General features: G+C 40.4%; 1 protein-coding gene across 4 annotated transcripts; it reads right to left on the bottom strand.

Annotated features, from left to right (window-relative positions):
- Positions 1-492: 492 nt before the first annotated feature.
- On the bottom strand, positions 493-24,467 carry abl2 (c-abl oncogene 2, non-receptor tyrosine kinase). 4 transcript variants are annotated; one of them, XM_067514472.1, is made up of 11 exons: positions 23,746-24,467; positions 12,294-12,455; positions 9,382-9,677; positions 8,970-9,242; positions 8,600-8,684; positions 8,312-8,489; positions 7,995-8,179; positions 7,747-7,899; positions 7,390-7,479; positions 7,112-7,294; positions 493-5,439 (listed from the first exon to the last, which is right to left on the bottom strand). In XM_067514472.1, exons 1-11 carry the CDS (start codon positions 23,960-23,962, stop codon positions 3,623-3,625), a joined length of 3,639 nt encoding a protein of 1,212 aa, XP_067370573.1. In that variant the 5' UTR covers positions 23,963-24,467; the 3' UTR covers positions 493-3,622. The 4 variants fall into 4 exon arrangements, with proteins under 4 accessions (XP_067370573.1, XP_067370572.1, XP_067370575.1 ...); XM_067514471.1 differs by having other exon boundaries at positions 12,294-12,458; positions 23,746-24,462; XM_067514474.1 differs by lacking the exon at positions 23,746-24,467 and adding an exon at positions 12,706-13,156.
- Between the last annotated feature and the right edge of the window lie 282 nt (positions 24,468-24,749).

The raw sequence follows: 24,749 nt of genomic DNA on the forward strand, positions 1-24,749 counted from the left end.
ATCAGCTGATGCTGCTTGTAAATAGCACACTGTTTCAGTGATTTTTATAAGTGAAGATACAACAATTTACAAATCTAGCTGACTAGAGTTTACAATAAAGTTTTAAATTGATTTTAAAGTTTTACTATTTTACTTGTTTGTGCACCTGTCTGTGATCCTGTATTTTATAGTTTGTGCATTAACATTTATAATTTCCATTTTATGTACATTTAAGGACAGCTTTCATTAAATTCAAAGACTTGTAAGCAGTGTCACCTAAAAAAAAATTGATATGAGACCAGGCACAAAGTACCTGTGAGGCTGAAGAGCATAACACTTTGCTCTTGAGTGAACATATTTTATCTAATAAATTAACTGTTAGACAGCTGAACCAAAAACAAAAAGTATTCGTCAGTATCTTTATTATTCACAATAGGCTTAACACTGATAAGCAGAACTTCACAGTAATATAACATGAGCTTTAAATAAAAAAAAAAACAACAAAAACACAAAATATATATTTTGTACATTAAAAAAGTTAATGGTAACATCTCTGTAATTGTTTATCCCTGTTAAGATTCACATATTCCATCATGGTGTGTGTTGGCGGACATTGCATTCATACAATTGAAGATGTGACCTTTGGTATAATGTGTACACACCTTCTCCAGGACTGTTCTCCAAAATAGGGAGGCAGGAGGAAAAAAAAAAAGAAATGTACACAACAGAAATACAGACAATGCAGAAGACTGATAATGATTGGAAGTTTTGTGTTTCAGTTCAAATATTAAACAGTGAAAGTTTAAATATGTGTGATATAAAGAAATCAAAAATTACCTTTAGTATCCAATCATGTCCCTGACAGTGTACTGAATGTCTTAGTTGTTTTTTTTACATGGAAAATGTCCAGAATGGAAATGTGTATCATTAGATTATCTTCTTTCACTTTCTCCTGAAGTTTTTTGAGAAACCTGCTCTACAGAGATGTACATCTGAATCAAAAGATAAGTAGGCAAACAGAGGCATGTGCTAGTGTGAAACTTTAGTGTGATCAGATTATGAAACAATAGAGCAGCTTGAGTAGAGACCAGTAGACCCATATGTAGACCCACATTTACTAAAGAGGAAATGTAACCATGTGTGGCTCCATCAAGAGTGTTTATAGCCACTAATGGCCTAATAACTAGAATATCCTAATACATAATAGACAAAGTGCACCTTTCAGTTTCAAGTTTGCATCTGACTATTACCTCCAAATGACAGAAATGCACATGGTAGTGATAACTACCATAACATGGCAAAGTAAAGAGGTCACACAAATGTTTTAACGTTGGACTTTAGCACTGCCATACTGCAATATCATTCCGTGATTGTGTTGTGTACATTATTATTTGCTCACAAAAAGGCACCAAGAAATATGAAAAAAGTCCATGTAATCTGAAACTCACAGTGAATAGAAAGTTTCTCAATGCATCCTGTTTGGCAAGAAATTGGACGGTTTTACTGACTCACAATGACACAAAATGACGACTTGAAATGCACCACAAAACAAGCTAACATGGATTTTTACATGACAATCCAAGTGTCACTGACAGATGTGAAGATGTTAGTGACCTGCAGTGTCTACAGATTCAGCTTTGTAATATTCAGATGAAACATGTATCATTGAGCCAATGTGTCTGCAGCCTTATCCAGTGTACATTAAGATGTGAGCCAAAGCAAACAAGGAAAAAAATGCCATTTTTGTGTGCGCTTCACACAGTTTTGTTTGTTTGAATAAATAAAAAAAAAACATAGCTGTATTCTGGATTAATCTGACCAAAATTAGAACTGTGAGCCATTAAACTGTAAGAAATAATAAATAAAAAAAAAATGGCACAATAAAACATTAAAGAGTCATGCAGATCAACATTCGACCAGGTTCAGGACTGAAGAATAATACATTCATATAGCACATATTCAGATCTGGGTGGATGGGCTTCAGTCTCGTAATACATCTCTTCAGTCAAAAACATTGACTCCCTATGTTGTGACCACACATATATCTTTTGCTTCCTGGATATGAAATATTTACATAACCTCTCTCTCAAAATAGGTCTGTGCTTTTAATAAAAAAAAAAATAATAATTTAAAATTCAAGTTCTTACATAAACATTCTCAAAAGCATTTTTCTTTGAACCACGAAATGTAGAAATTTCATGTGCTGAAGACATACTGCAGTTTGTTCATTTAGAGATCAATAATGTGTAATTAAAGTAGGTCTCTGCATTTTTGCAGTGTTTATATACTGAGGAATTTGAGGCACTGAGGCCACAACAAGGCTACAGGGAATCCAGCACTGTCCACTCAAAAGGACACTTATACTAAATACTGTCCCAGTTCACCTGCTCATGCTCTAACCTGTGCTCTTCCTCTCTTCACTCCACTCCACTCTTTTATGCTCCATCATCAAGGAAAAATTGTAGTGTGCAAGGATAACTGGATATAAATATTGAAATGCTTTAGGGAACTGGGAGTCTTTCCCATATGTGTGGCACTCTGTTAAAATGTGAACACCAGCCACGTCACTGAAGCAAAGACTAATTCTCTGCATATATAACCCAATGATCATTTGGTTATATTTCAGTGTTGTGGAGAGTAAAAATATATGTATATAATTTTTTTTTCTCTTTTTAGATTTGCCTATATTTGGTATTACTGAAACCTGACATTTGATGTGAGATTATTTACACGCTTGCCAGATGAACACAACTTTGAATACTGTAAGTGATCCCTTTAATTTGCTTTAACTGGTCTCAACTTGTGGGAATGACACTGACAAAACAGTTGATTACTCACTAATGATTATTGTTAAAAAACAAGGCTGTAAATCCCATACCAATAAAAGCAGTTTTTCTAAGATTTCTAATTCCCCAACATTTGTCCAACTAGTAAAAAATACTTGCGATCTATGAAATGAAATCAATTATAATTAATAATAAACACATCTGAACACAAAACAAAAGTGTCAAATTGAGACCCCAAAACCTTTAATCATATTGAATCCTGATGCTGGTTTCTATTTGTTAAATTACAATGGCTTAAAAAAAATGGCTTATGGTCACCCAATTCCAGAGACACTTAACAAAATACACAATTCACATATTTGTGAAAAACTTTGAGTGTAAGACAAAGAAAACAGCTGTCTAGTATTTTCAGTAAGGCTGGGCAAAACCGCCATTGTTCTCCCTCAGTAATGTGACAGACTGACAGATAAGCAGGGTGAGCTTTTCCTAATCTACAACACACGGCTGATACATTTGACATTCATTTAACAAAGAGGCCACTATCATCACGGCCAGGTGGAGACCTGCGGCCAAACAATTTATGGTGCGACAAACCACATTTTTGGTTTGATATAAACATTTCTCAATATGTACAGGTCAGAGCCAAGTTAGTGTCCACACTGGTGTTTTATAAAACAGTTGTTTGTAAACAATAAAGATTATATTATGTGTTAAATTCTTTGAGGTACTTTAGAGATACGTCTCATTTCGTCCCCCCAAAAGCTGTAAATAGAACCAGACACATAAAAAAAAAAAAAAAAAAAAGGAAAAAGAAAGTGATTTATTTTTAGAGGTGACTATTCAGGTTGTCACAGTGGCTACCTCTGAACTACATCACTTATCTCTTTAATACAGCTGTGTAGGTTGTCCAATACATTGTTGGGCCCTGTACTGCTGAGCCCTCCACCTCCTGAAGATGAGGCCCTCAGTTCCTGGAGCGTCACCTCCAGCTTTCCTACCGCCTCTCGGAAAGCAAATTTGTTCCTCATCTGAGGGATGCAGTCCACATAACCTGAGCAACAGTCGAGCAGGTGGTGGCCAGCGTCTAGCACCTGACTGCTGGATGGGCTTTCGGAACTGGCTTGGAGGGCACTGCTCAGGCATTCAGCACACTCTAACAGGGCTTCACGGCTGACCCGCTCCAGGGGTACCCTCTCTGCCTGCTGCCTGGTTCGGCGCAGTCCCACTTTGGAACCAGTAGATGGTACTGCCTGTGAGGAGGCAGTGATGGTGGCTCCGTTGGCCATTTTGGTAGGTGTCGTGTTGGTGGTGGCAGAACAAGACGAAAAGGAGGAAGGTACAGGAGGCACTTGTGGTGGTGGCACTGACGGTCTGGCCGTCATCGCTCCTCCTGACATTCGTCCTGACCTGTGACCTTTTAATGTTTCTCCGTTTACTTCAGCTGGTGCACCCCCTATCTGTTCCTCTCCATCAGCGCTGTATGAGTGTTGCAGGCTGCGAAGAGTGGGAGGGGGAGGAGGAGCACACTTAGGTTTTACAAGTCGTGGCCTGTCTCTGTCTGTTTGGTGCTCAGACAGCAGTTTGAAGCGGTTCCCCTGAGAGTCTAGTCCAACTAGGTGCACGTCAGCTGGATTGTGCTTCAGCGTGGGGGAAATCAGGACTGGAACTTTGTGGTTATGAGTTGGTGCACCTACTGCAGCGGATGAAGCACACAAACTAGATGCCTTAGAGGGAGATGACCAACTCTGCTGCCTGTCCAGTCCTCCCCCACTCTCCTCTCTATTGTCTTTGATACGGGACAAACTGTTTGATTCCCCAGTCTCCCCCCCAACCCCTGGTGCCCTCACTCCTACGGTAGTACTCCGGGGTAGGAGCTTGGCTTTGGGCCTTTCCCTGATCTGTGCGGTACCCTCATCCATCCTCCTGAGTAGAGTTTCTGAGGGCCGTGCAGCCCCATTCTCTGGCTGGGAGGTTGTGGAGGCAGTCCTTTCTAGAGGGGGTTTGCGATTCCTGGGTAAAGTCAGAGCCATGCGTTCCAGGTCTGGCAGTCCAGCTGACATGGAGGAGGTAGAATTGGACCTAGGAAAGGGTTTAGGCCCTCCAACTAAACTTCCACCCTCCTCGGAAGAGGCAGTTTTTCCTGTCCGTAGCCCCAGGGTCTTTTTGATGAGTCTGGGGGTAAAAAAGCCAGCCAACCCACCCCAACTACTACCACTTGTCACTTGAGAACCAAATCCCCCACCAGTGGGTTTCTGTCCAAAGGCTGCCCCACAGCAGCGTGACTGAGACTGGGTGTGTTCCCCTTGCGTGTGGGAAGGAGAGGCTGAGAACCCCCCTAAACTGTCAGACTGGGGCAAAGGAGGAGTGCTAAAATCAGTGGTGGGTTCATATTTCTTGTGAGGCTGTGTCTCCATCTCCCGGAACGAACTACTCCTCTTGGGGGGGGTTGGGAGATTCTGTTGGAGCTGAGAGGAGGATGAGGAAGAAGATGAGGAAGATTTCTTCTTTATGAAGGAGCTGAAGAAGCCAGTCTTCCGGTCTCTCGTGAATGTGCCCATATCCTGTGTATCCTCCAATAGGCTGCTTGGAGATTTATCTCTTGGCTGCTGTTTTCTGGGGAGAGCTGGGGAACTCCCTGATCGACCATCGCTTCCCAGCATAGCAGAAGCCCAGACTGGAAAGAGAAGAGAGGAATAGTTTAAAAACAAAACAAAGCTGCGCTCATCTTAGCAGGCACAGATCCATCTTTGTTCAAAGGTTGACTAATATCTGACAAGAAACAGGTAATGACATGAATTTCTTTCCCAATATGTTTGTCTGTGCATTAATGGCTCTCATTCTATCAGAGAGCTACACGTTGTAATAAAACGGCTAGTCAGTTACTCTCTAAAAGCTGTAAGAAGAAAAGCATCTAAAGAAAAGGTAGGGAAAGTTTTGAGGCCACGCCAATATGTTTGCACACACCAATTTAATATTTTACATGTTGTTCTTTTGAAAAAATGGGATGGTGACTACACCTCTGGGTAGCAGTAATAACACACACAAAACAGAAACTGCCTAACCCGTGTTACCAAGAAGCCAGGTGCATAACTTTGCCTTAAGTGTTTTCTTAGCCTACTAGCCCTTTAAATAGGGAATAGAAAACACAAGTGTAAATTATAGTCACATTATGGCCATGGATGAATTAGTGTTTTTGTCCAAAGCAGTTTACTGCTTGCCAATCATTAACACAGATGACAGTAGACTACTACATGCAAAGTAAATGGGAGAAACTAGTGATCAAATCAAGTACCTGTAATTACTGGACCATCTGCTCTATCTCCTGATCAACAGACATGAATATACATTTTAAATTAGCTATATTTGTCATTACTTTGTATACATTTGTATACAAAGGACAGTCTCATTTGTTTTTTTATTTTCTCAAGTCTCCTTGTGACACCTCTTGTGCCCATTTTTACTTTTACTGGATTTGTGACTTCATGAACTATATTTTCTCTTTATTGGTAAATACTTTGGTTACTGGACAGAAACATAAAAGATGAATAAAATTGTTGGTTGACAAAACCCCAATCTAACTAACGAGAGCAAAAACAAATCCAGAGAGCCTTCAAAACACAAAAATTAACAAAATTTTATTTCAACATTTGTAAATTTTTAATAAACAAAACAAACCAAAAAAAGACAAAAGACAGACAATGGATAATGATAGGGTTAGTGAATTATTATTATATTATTATTACAAACTCTTCCTTTTGTAAATGCACATTACAGATAATAGAAACTTGTTATAAATGTGTCAAACAATGGTGGGTTGAATATATATTGTTAATGCTGTTGTTAATGTCTAAAACTAATAAATATAGATAGAATAAATAAAGAAGATGGAGTGGAAAGATGGAGGACGTGAATTATTAAATGTATTGGAAGCATTTTCTGTGCTGGCTCTCAGTGTTATAGGATGGTGCAGAAATCAGTGTTTCTATAGTTTATTGCTGTTTTTTTGTTGTTGCAAAATACACTTTTATGGTTTCATTAGTTTTGTTACATTTTGGCATTTTTTTGGCATTGGATAACACCAACATGACCAATGAATAAAAAACTAACTTAATACTATAATAAGTGCTGAAACAGTGTTTTAATGAGGGACTCTGTTTGTAAAAAATGTGTGAGCACTGGTTGATAGACTGCCAGTCAGTTAAGGAATATGACTGCTCTCCTCCTTAGACGGCAAGCTTGGCGACGCTGCAGGTGACTGTCTGAATCAGTGTCATCTGGCAAACCTGTAGAGTCACATTGTGGTTCACCTGATTGGTTGGTAGTAAGGTAGGCATGTCTGGGAGTACCTGAGTGACTGTGCGTGCTCTGGTCGGTGCGTCCATCCAGTCCTCCCTCAATGTTTTCCTTGTTTTCTGTGTGCTTGTGGGGTGTGCGAGATTTGAAAGGCAACTGGGGCAAGTCATGACTGAAAGAGTGCAATGGTCCACAATGACCAGAAGTGGCCGTCTTACAGAGCTCCTCTGCTACCTCTGTAAATACACAGAAGGAAATACTCAGTTGATGCTCAGTGCTGTGCAGCCATTTCTGAAACTGCATAAAAGCAAGTTGGAGATTGTTACTTTACCTTCAGATATGCTGGAGTCATGAAACATTGTTTCAAAGGCTTGGTGGATCTCTGAAAACGAAGGTCGGTCTAATGGGCTCCACTGCCAGCCTGGTAGAAAAACAGACACAAAGGCGCATTACTACAGGAAAATCCCATTCTTGACATGCAGATTTTAAAGTTTAGTGTATAACGTGTTTCGCAGTTCTTGTGGGAAAAAGTATAGAGAATATGTTTTGTCAGACCAGGTCTAAAGGAAAGATTAATGAGCAAATCCAATTTCTTGAAACCCATTTATCTATTCAATGATCCCAAAAGAGTGCCACATGTTGTGAGTATGATGTCATATGCGGCATAGGTAAGACAGCCACTACTCACATGCCCTCATGAGTTCATAGACTTTAGGTGGACATCCTTCAGGCTGTTCCATACGGTATCCTTTCTCCAGGAGGTCATAAACTTGAGACAGATCAATACCAGGGTATGGAGACATGCCATAAGTGGCAATTTCCCACAGTAGCACCCCAAATGCTGTAGGGAAGAAGTTGTTTGAGTATCAAACATGAGAACAATCGAAACGATTAACAAAAGGTAAAAATATGGCTTCATGCACATTTATTGCTCACCCCAGACGTCAGACTTGATGGAGAAGGTGTTATAAGCAAGGCTCTCAGGTGCAGTCCATTTGATGGGGAACTTGGCGCCAGCATGGGCAGTGTAGGTGTCACCAGTCATCAACCTGCTCAGACCAAAGTCTGCGACCTTCACAACATGATTCTCCCCAACCAGACAGTTCCTTGCTGCTAGATCCCTGAGAGACGAAGCAATATAGAGAGAGGGAGAGGGAGTCAAAAAAAAAAAAAGGGATGAGATGTGGTTAGATAGATTACACTAGGCAACACATGCATACACATACAAGTATAAAATTATACTCTCTCCTTACCTGTGTATGAAGTTCTTTTTTTCCAAGTATTCCATGGCAGAGGAGATTTGTGTAGCCATGTACAGAAGCACCACAGCGTTCACCTCCTCTTTGTCACACTCTCTCAAGTAGTCCAACAGGTTGCCATGCGGCATGTACTCAGTTACAATGTAGAAGGGAGGTTCCAATGTACACACACCTGTGTGGAATACAGATGCCAAAAACAATGTGAATGTGTCTGCAAAAACCAGCATTAATGCTGTTACTTAACAAAATTTAAGCTTTCGACATTTAAAAAAATTTACTAACCCAGAAGTTGAACCAGGTTTGGATGTTTAACCTCTTTCATAACTGCTGCCTCTTTTAGAAACTCTTCAACTTCCATGGTGTCCTCCTGTCGTTACAGAAATAGACGATTAAGGAGAAAAAAGTTTGATCTGGACAAACATAACAGCCGGAAAAATGTAATATACAATATTGTGATAATCACATGTAATATCAGAAAGTGCCAGTAGATGGTGATCTACAATCCTTGTACATTACTATAGGGGCACTTTTTGTTTGCATATCCCAAATGTTTATAGACTGAAAGGAGCTGTCAGAATACCAATTAAAACACATTTTACAATTGTGTTACCTTTCAGCTTACTACAGTAAAGTTGGAAGAAGGCCTTCTAACCTTGAGTGTTTTGACAGCCACTGTGAGGCTGTACTTTTTCCACACTCCCACATACACCTCCCCATACTGGCCTCCTCCCAGTTTGTGCTTCATGGTGATGTCTGTGCGCTCCATCTCCCACTTGTCATGAATGGGTGACACACCGTACACTGTGGGCTTGTTACATTTGGGTGCTGGGTAGTGCAACGTAGTGACCAGGCCATCAGCAACAGTGGAATGGTGGTGGACCAGCTCAGCAAGGGTGGCAAAACGGCTCTCAGATGTCACATATACCTGAGGGGGAGGCAGAGGAGACATGAAGAGGGACATAGACAGAAGAAATGCTGGTGAAGTCCAAATAGCATTGACAGTTTGATGGTGCAGCATGCAAAAAAACAAATTGCAGGTCATCCTAAACCTCATATTTGTCTACCTTTCCATCAGAGCCTGTGTTGATCCTGTAGTGGTAAACTCTCCCCTCATAGCGCAGAGATATGGATAGCTGTCCAGGACTACTCTCACTTTCCCGGACCAGAAAACTCCCATTTATAAGGGATGAGAGTAGGTACTCAGCAGCACTCCGAGACACAGGCCCGTGGTACCAGCTATGCTTCTCCAGACTGTTGACTGGTGTAATGTAGTTGGAGGGGACCCAACCCTGGCCGTTCTTGGAGCGCACTTCACTCCACTCTCCATTCTGGTTGTAGCCCAACACACACAGCTTCTCACCTGGACACAGGAGAAGAAAAATTCTAAGACCATCCAATGGTGGCAGAATGGATTTGTAGTTACAAAGACTTATAAAGACTGGCCACAGATTTAATCCAAGTCTTGCATACTGCCACAGATAAAGTTTAGACAGGTAATTATTACTCGTATAAAGATGCAACCAAAAGATAAATAACTTAACCATGAAAATAAAATATTAAAATGTAAAGTCTGGTTTGGTTTCAGGATTTAATTTGTTTATGTTTTTCCCCAAATTTACACCACAGAAGCAAAGTTAAATCAGCAGATTGGTCATGATGTTCTACAAGAGGACCACATACAAGCTCCCCTCAAAGCAATGGAAAATTTCTACAGCATATCTGTCATAGAGGGCTAGGCAAAACCAGGCATGTAGCGACTTGGTCTGTTGTCTCAGTTGGTCTCTGACATCAGCGTGGGAGAGATTAGGGAGCACAGAGGTTGATGTGTTGGAGAATAGAGAAAGGAGGGACGCCTCAGTGCAAGAAACAACACTGAATGGAGAAATAATCAGTCCTGCCTTTCAGGTGAAATATTGATTAAAAAGCCAAAAGAAGATTTAAAAAAAAAAAAAAAAAAGGAGAGGAGAGGATCGTGGAGGAAGGGGAATGTTGGTCTGACAGAGTGTAAAGATGCAGCCTGGTACTAAGGGAGGGGCAAATATTACTCAACCTACCTTTGCAATTCTGCCTTTCTTCCTGTCTAAATCTATTTTCATCTCATCATCCGCTTAGTTTTACAAAATAGCCCCATTACCTTATTTTTTAACAGCACAGGTGACTATATTACATGACTTTGTGTCACCCGTTAGCGGCTGTCAAGACTGAAAACAGCTCTGTATTAAAACAACTTTAGGAGCTCATGATGGTGGTGTCATAGTGCTTTAGTTAAATCAGATCACTATCCAATGATTACTAATAGTTTGAAACAAAAAGGAGAAATTATCAGTTAACAGTAGAAATGCAGTGGCCACATTACAAAGTAACTTATGTAGGCTTACTTGTATTGATGGTCAAAGCACCAGTTTTCTAAATGGCAAAAAATGGTTTAACTTTTTCACTTAACAACCCCATGTTTTTGTTTTGGTGGGGAACCTTGCATGAGAACCCCCATTGTGCTGCTGGACTGGCCCCATCAATATAAATGAGGAGGCTGCGCTTTTTCATGCAGGGCTAAAGTTAATCTGAATGTGACCTAAGGTTATCAGTACTCAGTCTGATATTACCGTAACCCATGAGAAACAGCAGTTGCAAACTACACTACAGAACAACACTAAGAAGTCCAATACAGCAGACTTATGATATAAGTAAAGAAGCTATAGCCAAAGAAACATACACTACTAACTACTAAACAGAGCTGCAGGTCACATTATGCTAGCAAGCCACAGAGATACATACAACAGCTAGGCTAGTAATCCACAGCCAGCCCAACTATAAGCTAATCTCCTCAGTGTCTATCTTCTGTGTCTCTAAATGTTGTCTTGAGGGAAAAATACTGACTGCCTCTCACAGTAGGAGCCAAGTGTGCGTGATGCAGGAAACTGGTCTGGACAAGACTAGCTTGGCCTGGCAAAGAGAAGGGACAATGTTAGCCCCAGACATAGTCGTACCAAGTCCTTTTATGTGATCAGCCTCTGCCCACTGTTGGACCCACCCATTATAAATACAGTCAAACAAATTCCATATTAATACAGAACTAAAGGCATGCAGGTGTGACACAGCAAAGAGCAGGATAGGCTGGAAAAGTGTAGTAAAGCCTAACAGTACAAGCACTGGAGAAGCATGTTTACATGTGGGCAAGAATCTCAGATTTAGTCCGTGAGTCAGGGGTTAAATATCATTTCCATATCAAGCAGCTGCCGTGGGAAACATAAAATAAAATAAAATAAAAAATAATGCACTCTACCGTATCTAATACTTTAGAGCTCTCTGAACAATATTATGAGAATATTTTAAGTTCTTTATTCAGGAAAGATCTTGTTGACTGCTTCAAATGATGTTGGTTGAGAGAAAAAGCCAGGCCTGAAGAAACATCTACAATACTGGTGGTAATGGGGTGGATTAACATATTTGACTCATAGATGATGTAAAATATATAAAGCTTAAAGGATGAATGTGACGTGTGTGGGTGGTGAACAGAAAAAGCTAGGCGTTCGATAGCTGCTGATGTCATGAAAAGCTGAAATTTAGGGTATGATGATGAGCTCAATTGGTACACATTCCTCAGGCATAATTACACATCTATTCATAAAAAACAAAAATAAAGAAAATCTTTGAAGGAGTTGCTGACCTGCCCGTCAGGGGCATGAGATGATTCTTTGTTACACCTATGGAAATTACTCTGTTCCATTGCCAAATACGTCAACCGTGTTGCTCAGGAAGGCGTGGTTGACAGTGTTCAATGACATGGAAAATACCACAAGGCCTAACATCACATTGACAAGGAACAAGCCCCATTAATGAAAGACCATTTCTGTACATTATCACTAACAAGTCTTGATCATCAAATGTTGATCAGTTAAACGTCACTGGTCACTGCACCGAATGTAAAATTAATCAAAAGGGGGGAAAAAAAGCATAGTACCAAAAAATATGTTACCTTTAGTGATGCTAAGTGTGTTGTCTCCGCTAGCGACAAAGTCATAAAGTGCAACGAAGAGATTAGGGTCGCTCTCAGCAGCCCCCAGTAGGTTCTCCTTGGAGCTCCAGCGTACCGCCTCCGTAAGTGCCGCAGAATCCAGTCCGAATGGCCTGTGCAGAGCTTCTGAAGGGAAGTACAAAACAAGGGTCAGGGAGAGCGAAGATAAAGTATGAGAATAGTAAAGAAGCAACATCATTGTTGAGCAGTTCAAAGATGAACATCAAGAATCAGAGTGGCAGACAGAAAGGTCCCCAGTAAAGCATTAATAATAGGTAGTTTTATTGACCATTAACCCTCTATTGACAAACTGCTAACAAACTGTTATTTTTTACTTTTAACTTAGTCTGTATTACTCCCACAGATTGACTACCTGTCTTTTCAGACTGCTTTCCCTGTCTGAACCCTGTGTGGCGATGACGGCCGCTGAAAGCTGTCCACTCTTCCTCAAAACTGCCGCTTGCTTGCAAGCACTTTAAAAGCATTACTTATGCCAGTTCTCACACTTAAGAGCACTGGTGTTGCTGTCGAGTCTAAGCCAGGTAAGATCTGAGGTTAGTGTTTGTGTGTTTATATAGCGAATAATACGGGAGGAGCTACAACTCCCCAGGAATAGGAAAGATAGGACACAGTGATTACCATACCTACATGGCACACACCCAGACACACAACTATGGACTAGTACATGCATAGCTGATACATACTACACTGAACAGCTGGTGCCAAAGTCACTGCATGCCTAGACAGCTGCTGAGCAAGTGGTGACAGAGAAATGGAGAACAAGTAGTTGAAGAAACTTCAAAACAGTAAAGCTATATGGTGTAGCAGGTTTTTTGCCTTTGGAAGATTCTAAATAAAATAACATCAATCATAAAATCCTTAATCCAAAACTTAGTAAAATATTGTTACAACATAGGGGCATTGTTTTAAGTCTGCGGATGTTTTGGAGGTTTTGGTTTTCGGAAAAAGTGTATATTGCATAATACTGAGTAGTTTATATTTACGGTGGCTCTATATTACTTGTATACAGCCTAAAAGAGAAAGTGTTTGGCAAGGTAGTAATTTACGTATAACAACAAGATTTAAAACCTTCTATGCCGACATGGGTGAAATTCCAGCAGAAAAAGGCAACATAAGGCACGTATGTTGAAAGCCGGAGCCTTGCATGTTTTCTAACTATCCCTAGCTGTACAACCCTTATTTTCCAGCTTTTGACTGATGACACACCCGATTCAGATAATTAGAAGTGGGTAACAGCCCATTCCCATCCCTAGCTGTGCAGTGCCGGTCCAAGCCCGGTAGAAATTGGGGAGGGTTGTGTCAGGATGGGCATCCAGCGTAAAAAAAACAAACAAAAAAAAAAAACTATTAAATCAACATGTTCCGCTGTGGCGACCCTGAACTCACAGGATAAGGGGGGGAAAAAAAGTGCAGGTATAATCTGAAAACAAGAAGAGCTGTGACTTTCGAGGACTGGGGTTGGCCACTTCTAGAATACAACAACCAAAAAAAACTTTCCTTCCCGTTTTCAGCATATGTGATCACCAACCACCAACCAGGCAGTCCGAAGAGGAAACTACTTGATTCACAACAGTTACTTCTTCTGGCAGTTTGTCAGACAAATTTGTAAGTAAAATTAATTGTGCTTTCAATAATAGGCACTAAAAATGTCACTTAGTCTTTTAAATTCTGAAACACCATGTTCTAATTATGAGGTTGCAATTACAAAACTGTAATACTTTTTTGCTAATACAAACTTAATAAATGTTAGATGAACAACAACTTTTATCAGACTATTCAATACTTCAATGCTGGTAAATACTTAAAGAAATTAAGCACGTTTCATAAGTCTGCACCATGTGACCGGCATGTGTGATGTATGTGCATTGCAGTCATGAGCTTTTCCGAGCTGTAATCTTCACAAATAAATTCAACTAAATACATTTCTCATTTTCAAAACAATCGAGCTCAATACTATTTATTCTACCCACTATATCACAAAATCCAGACACAACACTTGCCCACCTTTGTTCTGGACCAGCAAGCATTGTAGAGCAGCACTGGCTGTGACTTGGCTCAGCCACAGCTCCCAGTACATGTTCTTCTCTGGTCAGCTATAACTTCCAGTATCCAAATGAAAACTGTTTTCCACACTGCTGATTTTAAGCAGGTTTTTGAAAGCTTGACTGTGTAAATGCTAATTCAGATGAGACTGAAAAAAAAAAAAAAAAAAAAAAACACAAGTGTACATTTCTTCTACCAAACAATAGGAAGCTCAAGCTAGTCCTCTAGACCATCTTCTTAACTACAAAGGCAAGAGAGATTGGCTACCCCTAGACAGAGTATTAACCCACTCTGTCCATGAAAAAAAATATATATTCTGAATTTAGAGACTAGCAGCCTGCCACCGAGAACTCCTTGCTAGCTGTGATGTGGCCAAAAAGAGTCAAGATTTCCAAGGTCCATGTAGAGAGAACAGACATCCATGACTGACATTTGCTGTGGTTATAAACACACTGTATGGGATGGCAAAATGTGGCAAAGGCAGAGCAAGAAAGACACGTGTAGTAAAGAAGGACTGAATGGGCATGCGTGTGTTTAGTGTCGGAGAGGTCCTGTTAAGACACACTTTTCTTCTGTGTGTGTGTGTGTGTGTGTGTGTGTGTGTGTGTGTGTGTGTGTGTGTGTGTGTGTAAATGTTCATGAATACAACTGCTGTAGTCACACTGAACCAACTGTCAGAGCTGCCCCCTCTTACACAGCTATTTATCATATCACCCCTCAGGAACATTTTAATGAAATAGTAATACTAAAATATACACATACGTCAAAGGTCTCAAATTGAGGAATCCCAATTCCAGTCATCACAGACAAACAGAAAACAGACAAATTACTGATGAGTTAAGTATTTAGTACCTGATTTATTTAAATTAAGTAATCTCACCAAGTTCAAACCTCCTGTACAAAAATCTTTGATTGAATAAGCAGTTGGCATGACTGGGGTATGTCGTGTGTCCACCCGGGTGCCTCAGAGCATGTGTGCTGTGAAGTGCAGCACTTGTGGTGTGTGAAGAAACTACAGCTTTGTGTTAAGCAGAGCTGAGAGGATCTGTTCCAAGTCTGAAGGGGCCTGTGGGCCTGTGCCCTCTAAGGCAGCTGGAACAGAGGTGACCCCGGTCCCAAAGAACACATTCACATGCAGAAACATCTCTCTCCTGGGCTGAACCTGGGACCCTGCTGCTTCCTCTGCAAGTGTTTGTGCCTCTATGAGTCTGTAAAGTTTTCACTTCACCAACCAACTACCTTGTGTTTAATTATTGAAAAACACAATAACAGTTACACACCCTAATCAAAAAACAATACAGATTGTTTATGAAACCCATGACCAGAGAGGTAAGTGGGTATTTTTAGCTCCCGGAGAACAAAACATAGCAGCATGACATTCAGAAATAACTGCACAGCACATAGTAATGGTGGTGTGGAGACAGATGGCAGGCTGCCTGCAGGAAGTCCCAACAAAAAACTAAGACAATACTGTGGATGAGACCACCATACTCAAGACATTACATTAGGCTAGCAAACCAGTCAGATCTGACCTGTGGCAGACTCAGAAAGCAAAGGTGTTGAAAAAAAAAAGGGGGGTGGGGGGGGTGGGGGGTGGTTGAGCTTGGTTTAAGCTCATGTCCTGTATGTTGTAATCTAGTACAAGCATCAGTTTATTTACTGAGTCACAATAAGCCTCATTGATAATTCATGGTGCAACAGCTGTCTAACAGTCTCATAGACACATTAAAACAGGCATCCCATTTATAACATCACCAATGGGGATTTCAAGCATCACATTGAGATGTAGACAGGTAATCCTACAAATTTCAAAGTTGGGAAATGCAAGGACTCAAGTTAGGTCACCCTCTAACCCTTCTAATAATTGAAAACTTTAGAAGCTTTAGAAGACCAAATAAAAAAAGATCCATCTTCTAGGATGCAAACACAATAGATGGTAGCAGATTTTTAATGAATGGAAACAGACAATTTGTATTACATTTGATCAAATAAAAATTACTCTGCTACTATATTGATTTAAAGATGAAGGAGATAATAATACAGGTTCTAAAATTTCATATAAAAAAAAATAAAACTATTCGCTGTTGTTTATGGGTTTGAGCATGTGAAATTCCTCAATAACATGCCAATTCTTGTAGCATATGAACAGCTTTGATTCCATACAAACATGTTGTTGGTTGCTTCTCTCCTATGCCATAGTGGAACTATGGGTAAAATACATGTTCTTGTTTAACCAGGTTGCTTTTGGTAATGTATAATGCCTTGAAGAAATTATAATTGTTAATAAGATAGCATAGTATAACAAGAAATACACATACAATGAATAAAAACATAATTATTTGCAGCCTGAAATGTACATCTAGGGATTTATGGCACTTTATTTCTTTCTACATTTTTGTCAATTTAGTTTTTTGCGTGTTTGTTTGTTTGTATAACTATGATAGAAAATTAAAAAATTTTTATAAGCACAAATAAAATGACATTACCCACAGTAGCACACAGTGGGGCAGCTCCTTGCAGATTCTGGCTTATTCATAGTGGATTTAGTGAACCCATTTAAAAGCTGGCAACAACACGTAATGCTGAGGATGCTGGATGAGTAGTGACTGTGCTTTCTACTTTACTGTGTCTATCTAGGTGTTTATCTGTTTGTTTGTAGAACTTTAATCAGATGGAGAACTTCAATGAGATCAAAAAAACTCTTTACAGGAAAACCTTGTGTACAAAGCAAATAGAAACACACACCAAGACCATTATTACTAGTGGTCTTAATAATTTAATGGATGACAAGGATCAGCAAGTCCACTCCGAGCAGTCTGTGGCTATTCAGCACCATATGCAGCAGAATGTGAAGTTAAGTAAGTGAAAAAAGTACTCCACCAAGACAAAAATATATTTTAAACAATACTGGTTACAGTATTTATAAAGATGTACAGTAACTAATACAAAATAATGGTCAGAAATCACTGTTGGTACAGGTGAAGCTGATTTTAATTACTTTATGTACTTCATAATATTATTGTAAAAACATAATATTTTAGATAAAACAGATGATATTAAAGTTGTGACTGATTATACAACAACCAAAATATAGACTCAGAACAACAATACCAAAATTTGGCTAAGAAGGAAAAAAAGTCAGACAATAAAGAATAATAGTCATAAAGTTAAGAGTAGCAACTGCAGGCATCCTTAAGAAGTGAAAAAACAAGAACTATGCTGAGAAATAAGTGAATTCAAGCCAAGGGTCAAAACCCAGACTTACCTAGGTCAGAATTGTTTCATGGGAGCTTTAAAGTAAGGTTTTCTAGTGATTGAGTATTAGGATCGTGTACTTTAAAGTTAGGCAAGGCTGGCAAATAAGGACAAACCCACCACAGTTCAGGGATAAAATAATCTAATTAGCCTCCCTTACTTTTGAGTGAGATGCTTAACATGGTTCTTAGAGGACAAGCTAATGTGTAATTTCCTAGATAAGTATCTCAGCATTTAGTACATTACAGTGTGTGTCAATAATTTTACCCTTATGAGCATCGATAGGGTTGGGGACAAGGTTTCTTATGCTAAACTGTCAGAGCAGTATAAACATATCCAATGGCTTTACATGAAATCTACAGAGAAGTGATTAGAGTGGACAAAACGTTCAAGAAACAAACAAGCTTGTATAACGACTGTATAAATACCCATTAAAACACCATTGGTAAATTCAGAAAATATCCGAGGTAGGGTAATATGCCTTGAAACAGAAAAATGTTGCAAAAATGTGGGCTGGCTTGATACATCTATCAAACAAACACACTGAATGGAATACTTTAAATGTAGTATATCTGTAATAAAATTTTTTACAATCCCCGGCAATCCACATCAGATCTATAATAGAAATTTTCAGTTTCACTTTATTGTCCTTCTAATTAGTGAGCGGCATTTTTAATTTTAACATTTTACAGAGTAAAGGATTTATTATTCCACCAACAGTCTGAGAGCTAGTCCAGAGAATGCATGGTTGGAAAGAAGGGGAGAGTCAGTTGTTGTTCATGAGGACTGGACAAAGGACAATAGCCTCATTAATAGCACATTACAAGTGAGTGAGTGTGTTTGTGTGGACTGGTATAAGATGATTTACCTTGTTTTTAAGGACTTGAAACATATGATGTGAGAACACAGCACTGCGGATGTTACACTGAAACAGATCGATTCATCAGCACTGAAACTACTCTGTATATTCACATTATAGTCACATACATGTATGCACTCGTCACAGTTTGCCACTTCAGCAAACCCCTGCCTTTAATGCAACCTCATGTCGTGAACCCCTCTGAGAAACCACACGTGCAGTTCTGCGTCTATACGGTCCTCATGTCTGCTGTATATATGTAGCGCACCAGTTAGAGAGTGGACAAGCACCAGACAGACCTAAGACAAGTGGAGGATTCTGAAATGCAGACAAATAAAGTTCTAACCTGCAGCTCACTCTGCTGTGCCCTGGCCCTGTCATTGCTTATTATGGGTTAATAATGGACTTTAAGTGCATCCCACTAGGTATTCTGAGAACAAAGCTAAGTGCCTTTTTTTATGTGAAAGCGGCGCGAATGAGAATCATGAATTTAAACTAATGCTGCATCCACACTAAAATATGGCCTGACAAACTCATTCCAGTTAGATATGTTAATAGATTCATTATGCTTTGATACATAGCAGACACCTTGCTAACCTGAAGGTACCTATAAGCTTTTTGACCTGTTTAGCAGAGAATCTAATGAGTCTGTGCTTAACAACACAATTCATTCCTTGTGATGTTAAAAAAAGAAAATGAAGTACAACATGACTTTGGATGGTTACAAGTATATTAACTTCAGCCTTGCTCAGTCCCCATGACAAAAAGTTAAAGTTTTTTTTTCTGTCCACAGGAAGCAATGAATTTACACAGAAGTACACAGAATGGAAATTTATCAATGACATGACTACATATGTCAGAGCACTGTCCTCACTGCAGATTTGGCCACTCTTGTCAAATACATTACATTCTGCTTGTGGATGATGTAAATGTTTGGCTGAGGTGTGTTTAAGTGGCCAACTCCTAACAGGTAAAAGGTGTGTTCACCACAACAAATCACTCCAAAGCCTAAAAGGGACACTATCATTCTTTCTTTGCTGTGAGGTTTTGCAGAATAATTTGTGGATGGTCATGTCCTAACAGTTGACGTGTCATCAACAGCATCTGGCAGTCTCTTCTCAGAATAATCACATGGGATAATTAAGGGCAGCAGTGCCACTGGGTATTTAGATTAAGGTTTTCTGACTGTCTGGTTTGGTGGTGGTCGACCACACTGAAGAAGTATGACGTACTGGATTATCCTCACAAAGAGCTGCCCCACAATACATCTTCACTGACTGGGCCAGCAAGAGAACCTGTGGATTTGTATGTTTGTGCATTGTGTGTGAAAGAAGTGTACCTTTCCGGCCAAGTCTGTAGCCTTCAAGGCATAAGATAAGTAGCAGTGATTGTGCCAACAGAGAACTGATCCTGGAAACACATCAATGCTTAACAGGCTCCCTCCCAGAAACAAAATCTACATTTTCCCCTCCTGCAACATTAATACTTCTGAGCGAAAACTGTAATTTAACCTACAAAACGTTGACTTGAAGCAGTTGCAAAGGCTTAAGGCTGCAACTGAAAAATGGGGTATGGGCACACAAACTCACGACTGCACAAATACCCTCGAAAAACACCCTTGGAATACTAAAAATTTTACATCACATTATGATAAGATAAAGACAGATTAAGGACTGAAGTCCATCACAACAACCAGGGTCCAACAAAATTGGACCCAGGAACTAATGGCAAAGGCTCATGGTGAAGAATAAAGATGTTTAGAAGTCAGTACTACCACAGGGCAAGTTTGTATTAAGGGTGAAATTATTTAAGAAACATTCTTCACAGAATGTATATTGGTATGTGCAGTCTTCTGACATATTGTGTTTATAAGTATCAAAATAAAAACACATCTTTCTACAAAGTCCTTCATCCATACTTAGCTTTGCCACATCTGTGACAATCAGTCTCATGTGTTTTCTAACCACTTTCACTCCAAAGAGCTGTGGCCATACCTCCTCCTAGTGGTTAATGACAGTCACCAGGACTGGCAAAAATTATTTTTTTTCCTTTCAGCTTATCCCGTGAGTTCAGGGTTGCCACAGCGGATTGTCCGCAAAGTGAATTGGCAAAGTTTTTACGCCGGATGCCCTTCCTGACACAACCCTCCCCAATTTCTATCGGGCTTGGACCGGCACTGCACAGCAGGGGAGTGGAATGGGCTTTTAGGGATTCAGTATCTTCAGCAGGACTGGCTAAATAGTTTACAAAAATGAATTAATACATAAAAAACCATCACTGATCCTGGAAATGATCATTCAAAGCCTCTTAAAACCAACCACATCCATCGAAGTGTCTTAGACTTGATTTTCCCCATATATTACAATGGCTGCTCCTGGTTGTTGGGGTTCTAGCACATGGGGTCTACAGAAAAGTGGATTTATCCCTAATCTAATTTCACCCATGATGCAAATCAGCTTAAGTCCTTGGATCCTGGATCAAGCCATCTCTCTTCCCCCCAGGGCAGTTGAACTGTGCTGCACTTTAGGTACAGTAAAACTGGTACTACATCCACTATAGGTTCCATTGCCAAGAAATATTCCAGTATACTCATTTGCCCCAATTTCAATGATCTATTTAGAGAAGAAATAGATCAGACTGTACCTTTGTTGCCAACATTAAAAAAAGCCTAGTGGTACCATAAGTACTTCACTAGACTGTAAACGCACCAAATGTCCACCCACACAGATTTTTAATGTGAGAAAAATCAACATGAGACACATTATCAGCTTTGAAGGTTTGTGACAAACAGTGGTGCAAGTTTGCAATGAAAATCACATGATGCCAATTTTTCAGGAGATTTGCTCGTCCGTATCATTTTAACAGTAGAAGACTTTGCCCACTGCAGTGTGTGTATCAGATGAACCCAGACTGCAGACATGGAGATCTCTTATGTCCTGACAAGGCTAAAACGGTGGGACCATCAATATGTTGCTGCTACTGATTTGCAAATTCTGCATTTTAACCAATACTCACAGCGGTTGTCTGGATGGCTTCCTTTGAGTCAGCACACAAGTTCACTCTGTGTTTAGCTCAGAGTTTTCACCTACCATCTCTGTCTGGTGTGTTATCGTTGGAAGACAGTTGGATGCTGAATTAGTGATGATCTGAGGACAGCTGCTGCACACCTGAGCAGGGGACAGGAGCTGGCTCACTTTAGTCAAAAAGAAAGGGGAAAAAAGGCCGCCCTAAACAAGATGCTGTAAATTCACAACTACGAGGGAAGGAGACATGACAACAAAGGGATGGCAGTGGCCACTGGGCCATGCAACACCCAATTTACCCAGAGCCCTCCAACCTATTTGTTCCCTTAAACATGAGTCTAGAAACTGACCACTTAGTCCCACCACACATACATTAAATTCTGGCATGTTTCACTTCAATCATCATTTAGTCCAGGAAGCATGCAGTCTATTATAAAGTGGTAGTGTAGCTTGATCAATATAACACACTTTAGCATCTCTATTGAATGTATAAGCCTTTCTGAGATCTTAAATGTCAAATAGCATGCTAACATTAAATCACATCTGCAGTCAAACACTCAACCCACTGGTTGGCACAAAACAAAATGATTAATCAGTGTCGATATGACTCAATTTCATCGGTGTAGAGGAGAATGTAAAAGACCAACTCAAAGTTTTAAAGAAAAAGATGTGCGATAAAGTAGCATCATTGTCACATAAATGGACTACTAGAAAAAGCCACTTTGTAGTCAGTGGAAGACTGAGTGCACAGTCCCAAGCTTCCTCACTTAAGAGGCTTTGTTCTATTATTGTGTGCTTTGAAGAGTAGCAGTCTCTCTGCAGAGTGGCTCTGTGACTGCATCCTGGCTGCTATAAAAAGACCACTCCTGCCCCGACGTCGGAGAGGACAGAACAGCGCAGACAGTGAGTGGTGCTGCACTTAGTGGGTCTGTTTGTGCATGTACTTTGAGTTGAGAAGATTATTTTTAAGACAAGACAGCCAGGAATTGAAAAATGCTTTCCATTCCCAAAAACTTGAACATTCCTCATAACTGTGATGGTATTAGGAAGTTAGGTGTAAAACATCTGAGGAAAATACACAAGTTATGCGAGCAGTTTTACATCTAGGCAGCACATGTCAAGAGAGCATCCACTGGAGGGCAGAAAGAGGTGAGACAAAAAAAAATAATAGCAGATAACCACATGTCACAAACATGCACAGAAAATAGCAATGGTAAAATGTTTGGGTGCTTTTTTGATTGTAAAGTGCACCACAGTATTAGGAAAAGCCACCTCACCACAGCACCTACTACGTATACCATCATAAGCCCATATCAGCCACTGAAAGACCCTGCCTATGCCTGTGCTGTCATTTTCTTTATGGATCAAATGGTTCTACACGGTTCTCCATCAAAACTCCCACAGCAGATAGCAATATGAATGCATAGCTGCTGCTCCGAAGCAGGGATGTGTGTAATGAGAACTACAGTGATTGGCACAGTTTTTGTAAGTTCACATGATTTCTGTAATACATGAGTTAACAAAGGATTTCACTGATGCTGTGACAGGACGGAGTTCAGGGTATCAAGTATTTATTATGTTGAATGTCTATATGTGGGCAATCACATAATTTCAAAAGACGACTTAAATAAATCACACATTTCTCCGTGTATTAAACGGTGCAGTCAACTTGGTGAGTGTGTTGTAAAGCAAGACATTATCAGGCAGAGGGTGTAACTGAACATGTGAAAACCACTAAGTATTGTAATGGGAGCCTGTGGTAGCTGCCATAGAGAGTTAATGGAGTGGAATTGCTTTTCAACGAGGAGGCACGAATAAATCTTTACCAAACCACGTATCAAACAGAGGCTCGCAAAAGCAAACTTAACTAGCCAAGCTCCAGTCATGGCTGGAAGAGTCAAAACAAACCCGTTCTTCAATAATGTTAACTCTCCTTTTAATATGTTTTGGTGACATGCAGCATCAGCTTCAACATACAGCTATACTGGTCTCAAATCTGAGTCCTCGCTTTTCTGGCAATTGACAAATTCACGCACGCACACAGACACACAGTGAAATGGATGAAACATTGAAAGCTAACTTTAGTATGCGCGGCTATTTCCGCTAACGCGTCGTTGTCAAACTAGCATGGACTCAGCTAGCAAACGCTAATGAACAGCAACACATCAAACTTCAGACACACTCCTCCGTTGTCACTCACACCTGTCCCTACCTGAATGCTGCGTGAATATATTGATCCCTGGATCGGGCACGTTGACGGCAGCAGCTCTGCCTGGAGGTGTTCCAGTGCTACTGCCGGATTCTCGGGGTCTCCTCCCGGCGCCGCTCCCCCGGTTCCCTCTGCCTTGGTGTGGTTGGGACGCGTGTGGCTGTGGTGGCTGGAGACCGGTCGCTGTGCCCTCACCCACGCGGCCTACTTGCTGTCCCATCCCGGTTCTTTGGTTAAAGGACGTTTGGGACGAAGCGAGCAACACCCCCTTCGCACCCCTGGTTCACATTCCCCCAAGCTACAGCGGCCTGTCCCTAACAATCTTCTTCAATCCTCTCCCCACTCTTCTTTACCGAGCTAACGTTAACTAGCCCGTTTTGCTAGCCTGTTAGCTGACGCTAGTAGCTATCAGTGAAACCCACCCACCCTGCCTTTAACAATAAAACCTCAACCCCGGCGTGTGACAGTGACTGTCTCTATTCCGGTGGTCCAAATGACGTCCGAGCTGAAATTAACGGTATTGGACTTGTGATATACGGTCAAATCTATAGCTTTTCAGGATCGTTTTGCCGTTGTCCGGCCGCTGCGCGCCCCCTCTGACGCCGCCATCTTTACCGCAGAACAGAAGATGTGTTGCACAAGGCGGGGGGGTTAGATGCGATCCCTTGTCACTTGGGATCTTCTACCTCTTCAGCGCCAACACTGCCGGGACCTAGCGATTCCCGTACAGCGGTTACAGCGGGGCGGGCGGGGAGCCCATGTGGTCTGTCCGATACCTGACTCCTGGAGAAAAAAGCAGAACATTTTTGAAAGTCGGTCAGTTATTGTTGTGTCAAGTACTTGCAGTGTAGTGACATAAAATGACAAGTGCTTAATGGGGTTTGACTAAAATTATCTAAATTATAACTATAATATGATATTGTTTATTTTTTCACCATATTCAATAAAAGCAATGTATAACATTATTTAGATGAAAGACAAAACAGGATGAAATCCTTTACACGTAA

The sequence above is a fragment of the Channa argus genome, chromosome 8 (assembly GCF_033026475.1).
Source record: "Channa argus isolate prfri chromosome 8, Channa argus male v1.0, whole genome shotgun sequence".
Taxonomy (NCBI): domain Eukaryota; kingdom Metazoa; phylum Chordata; class Actinopteri; order Anabantiformes; family Channidae; genus Channa; species Channa argus.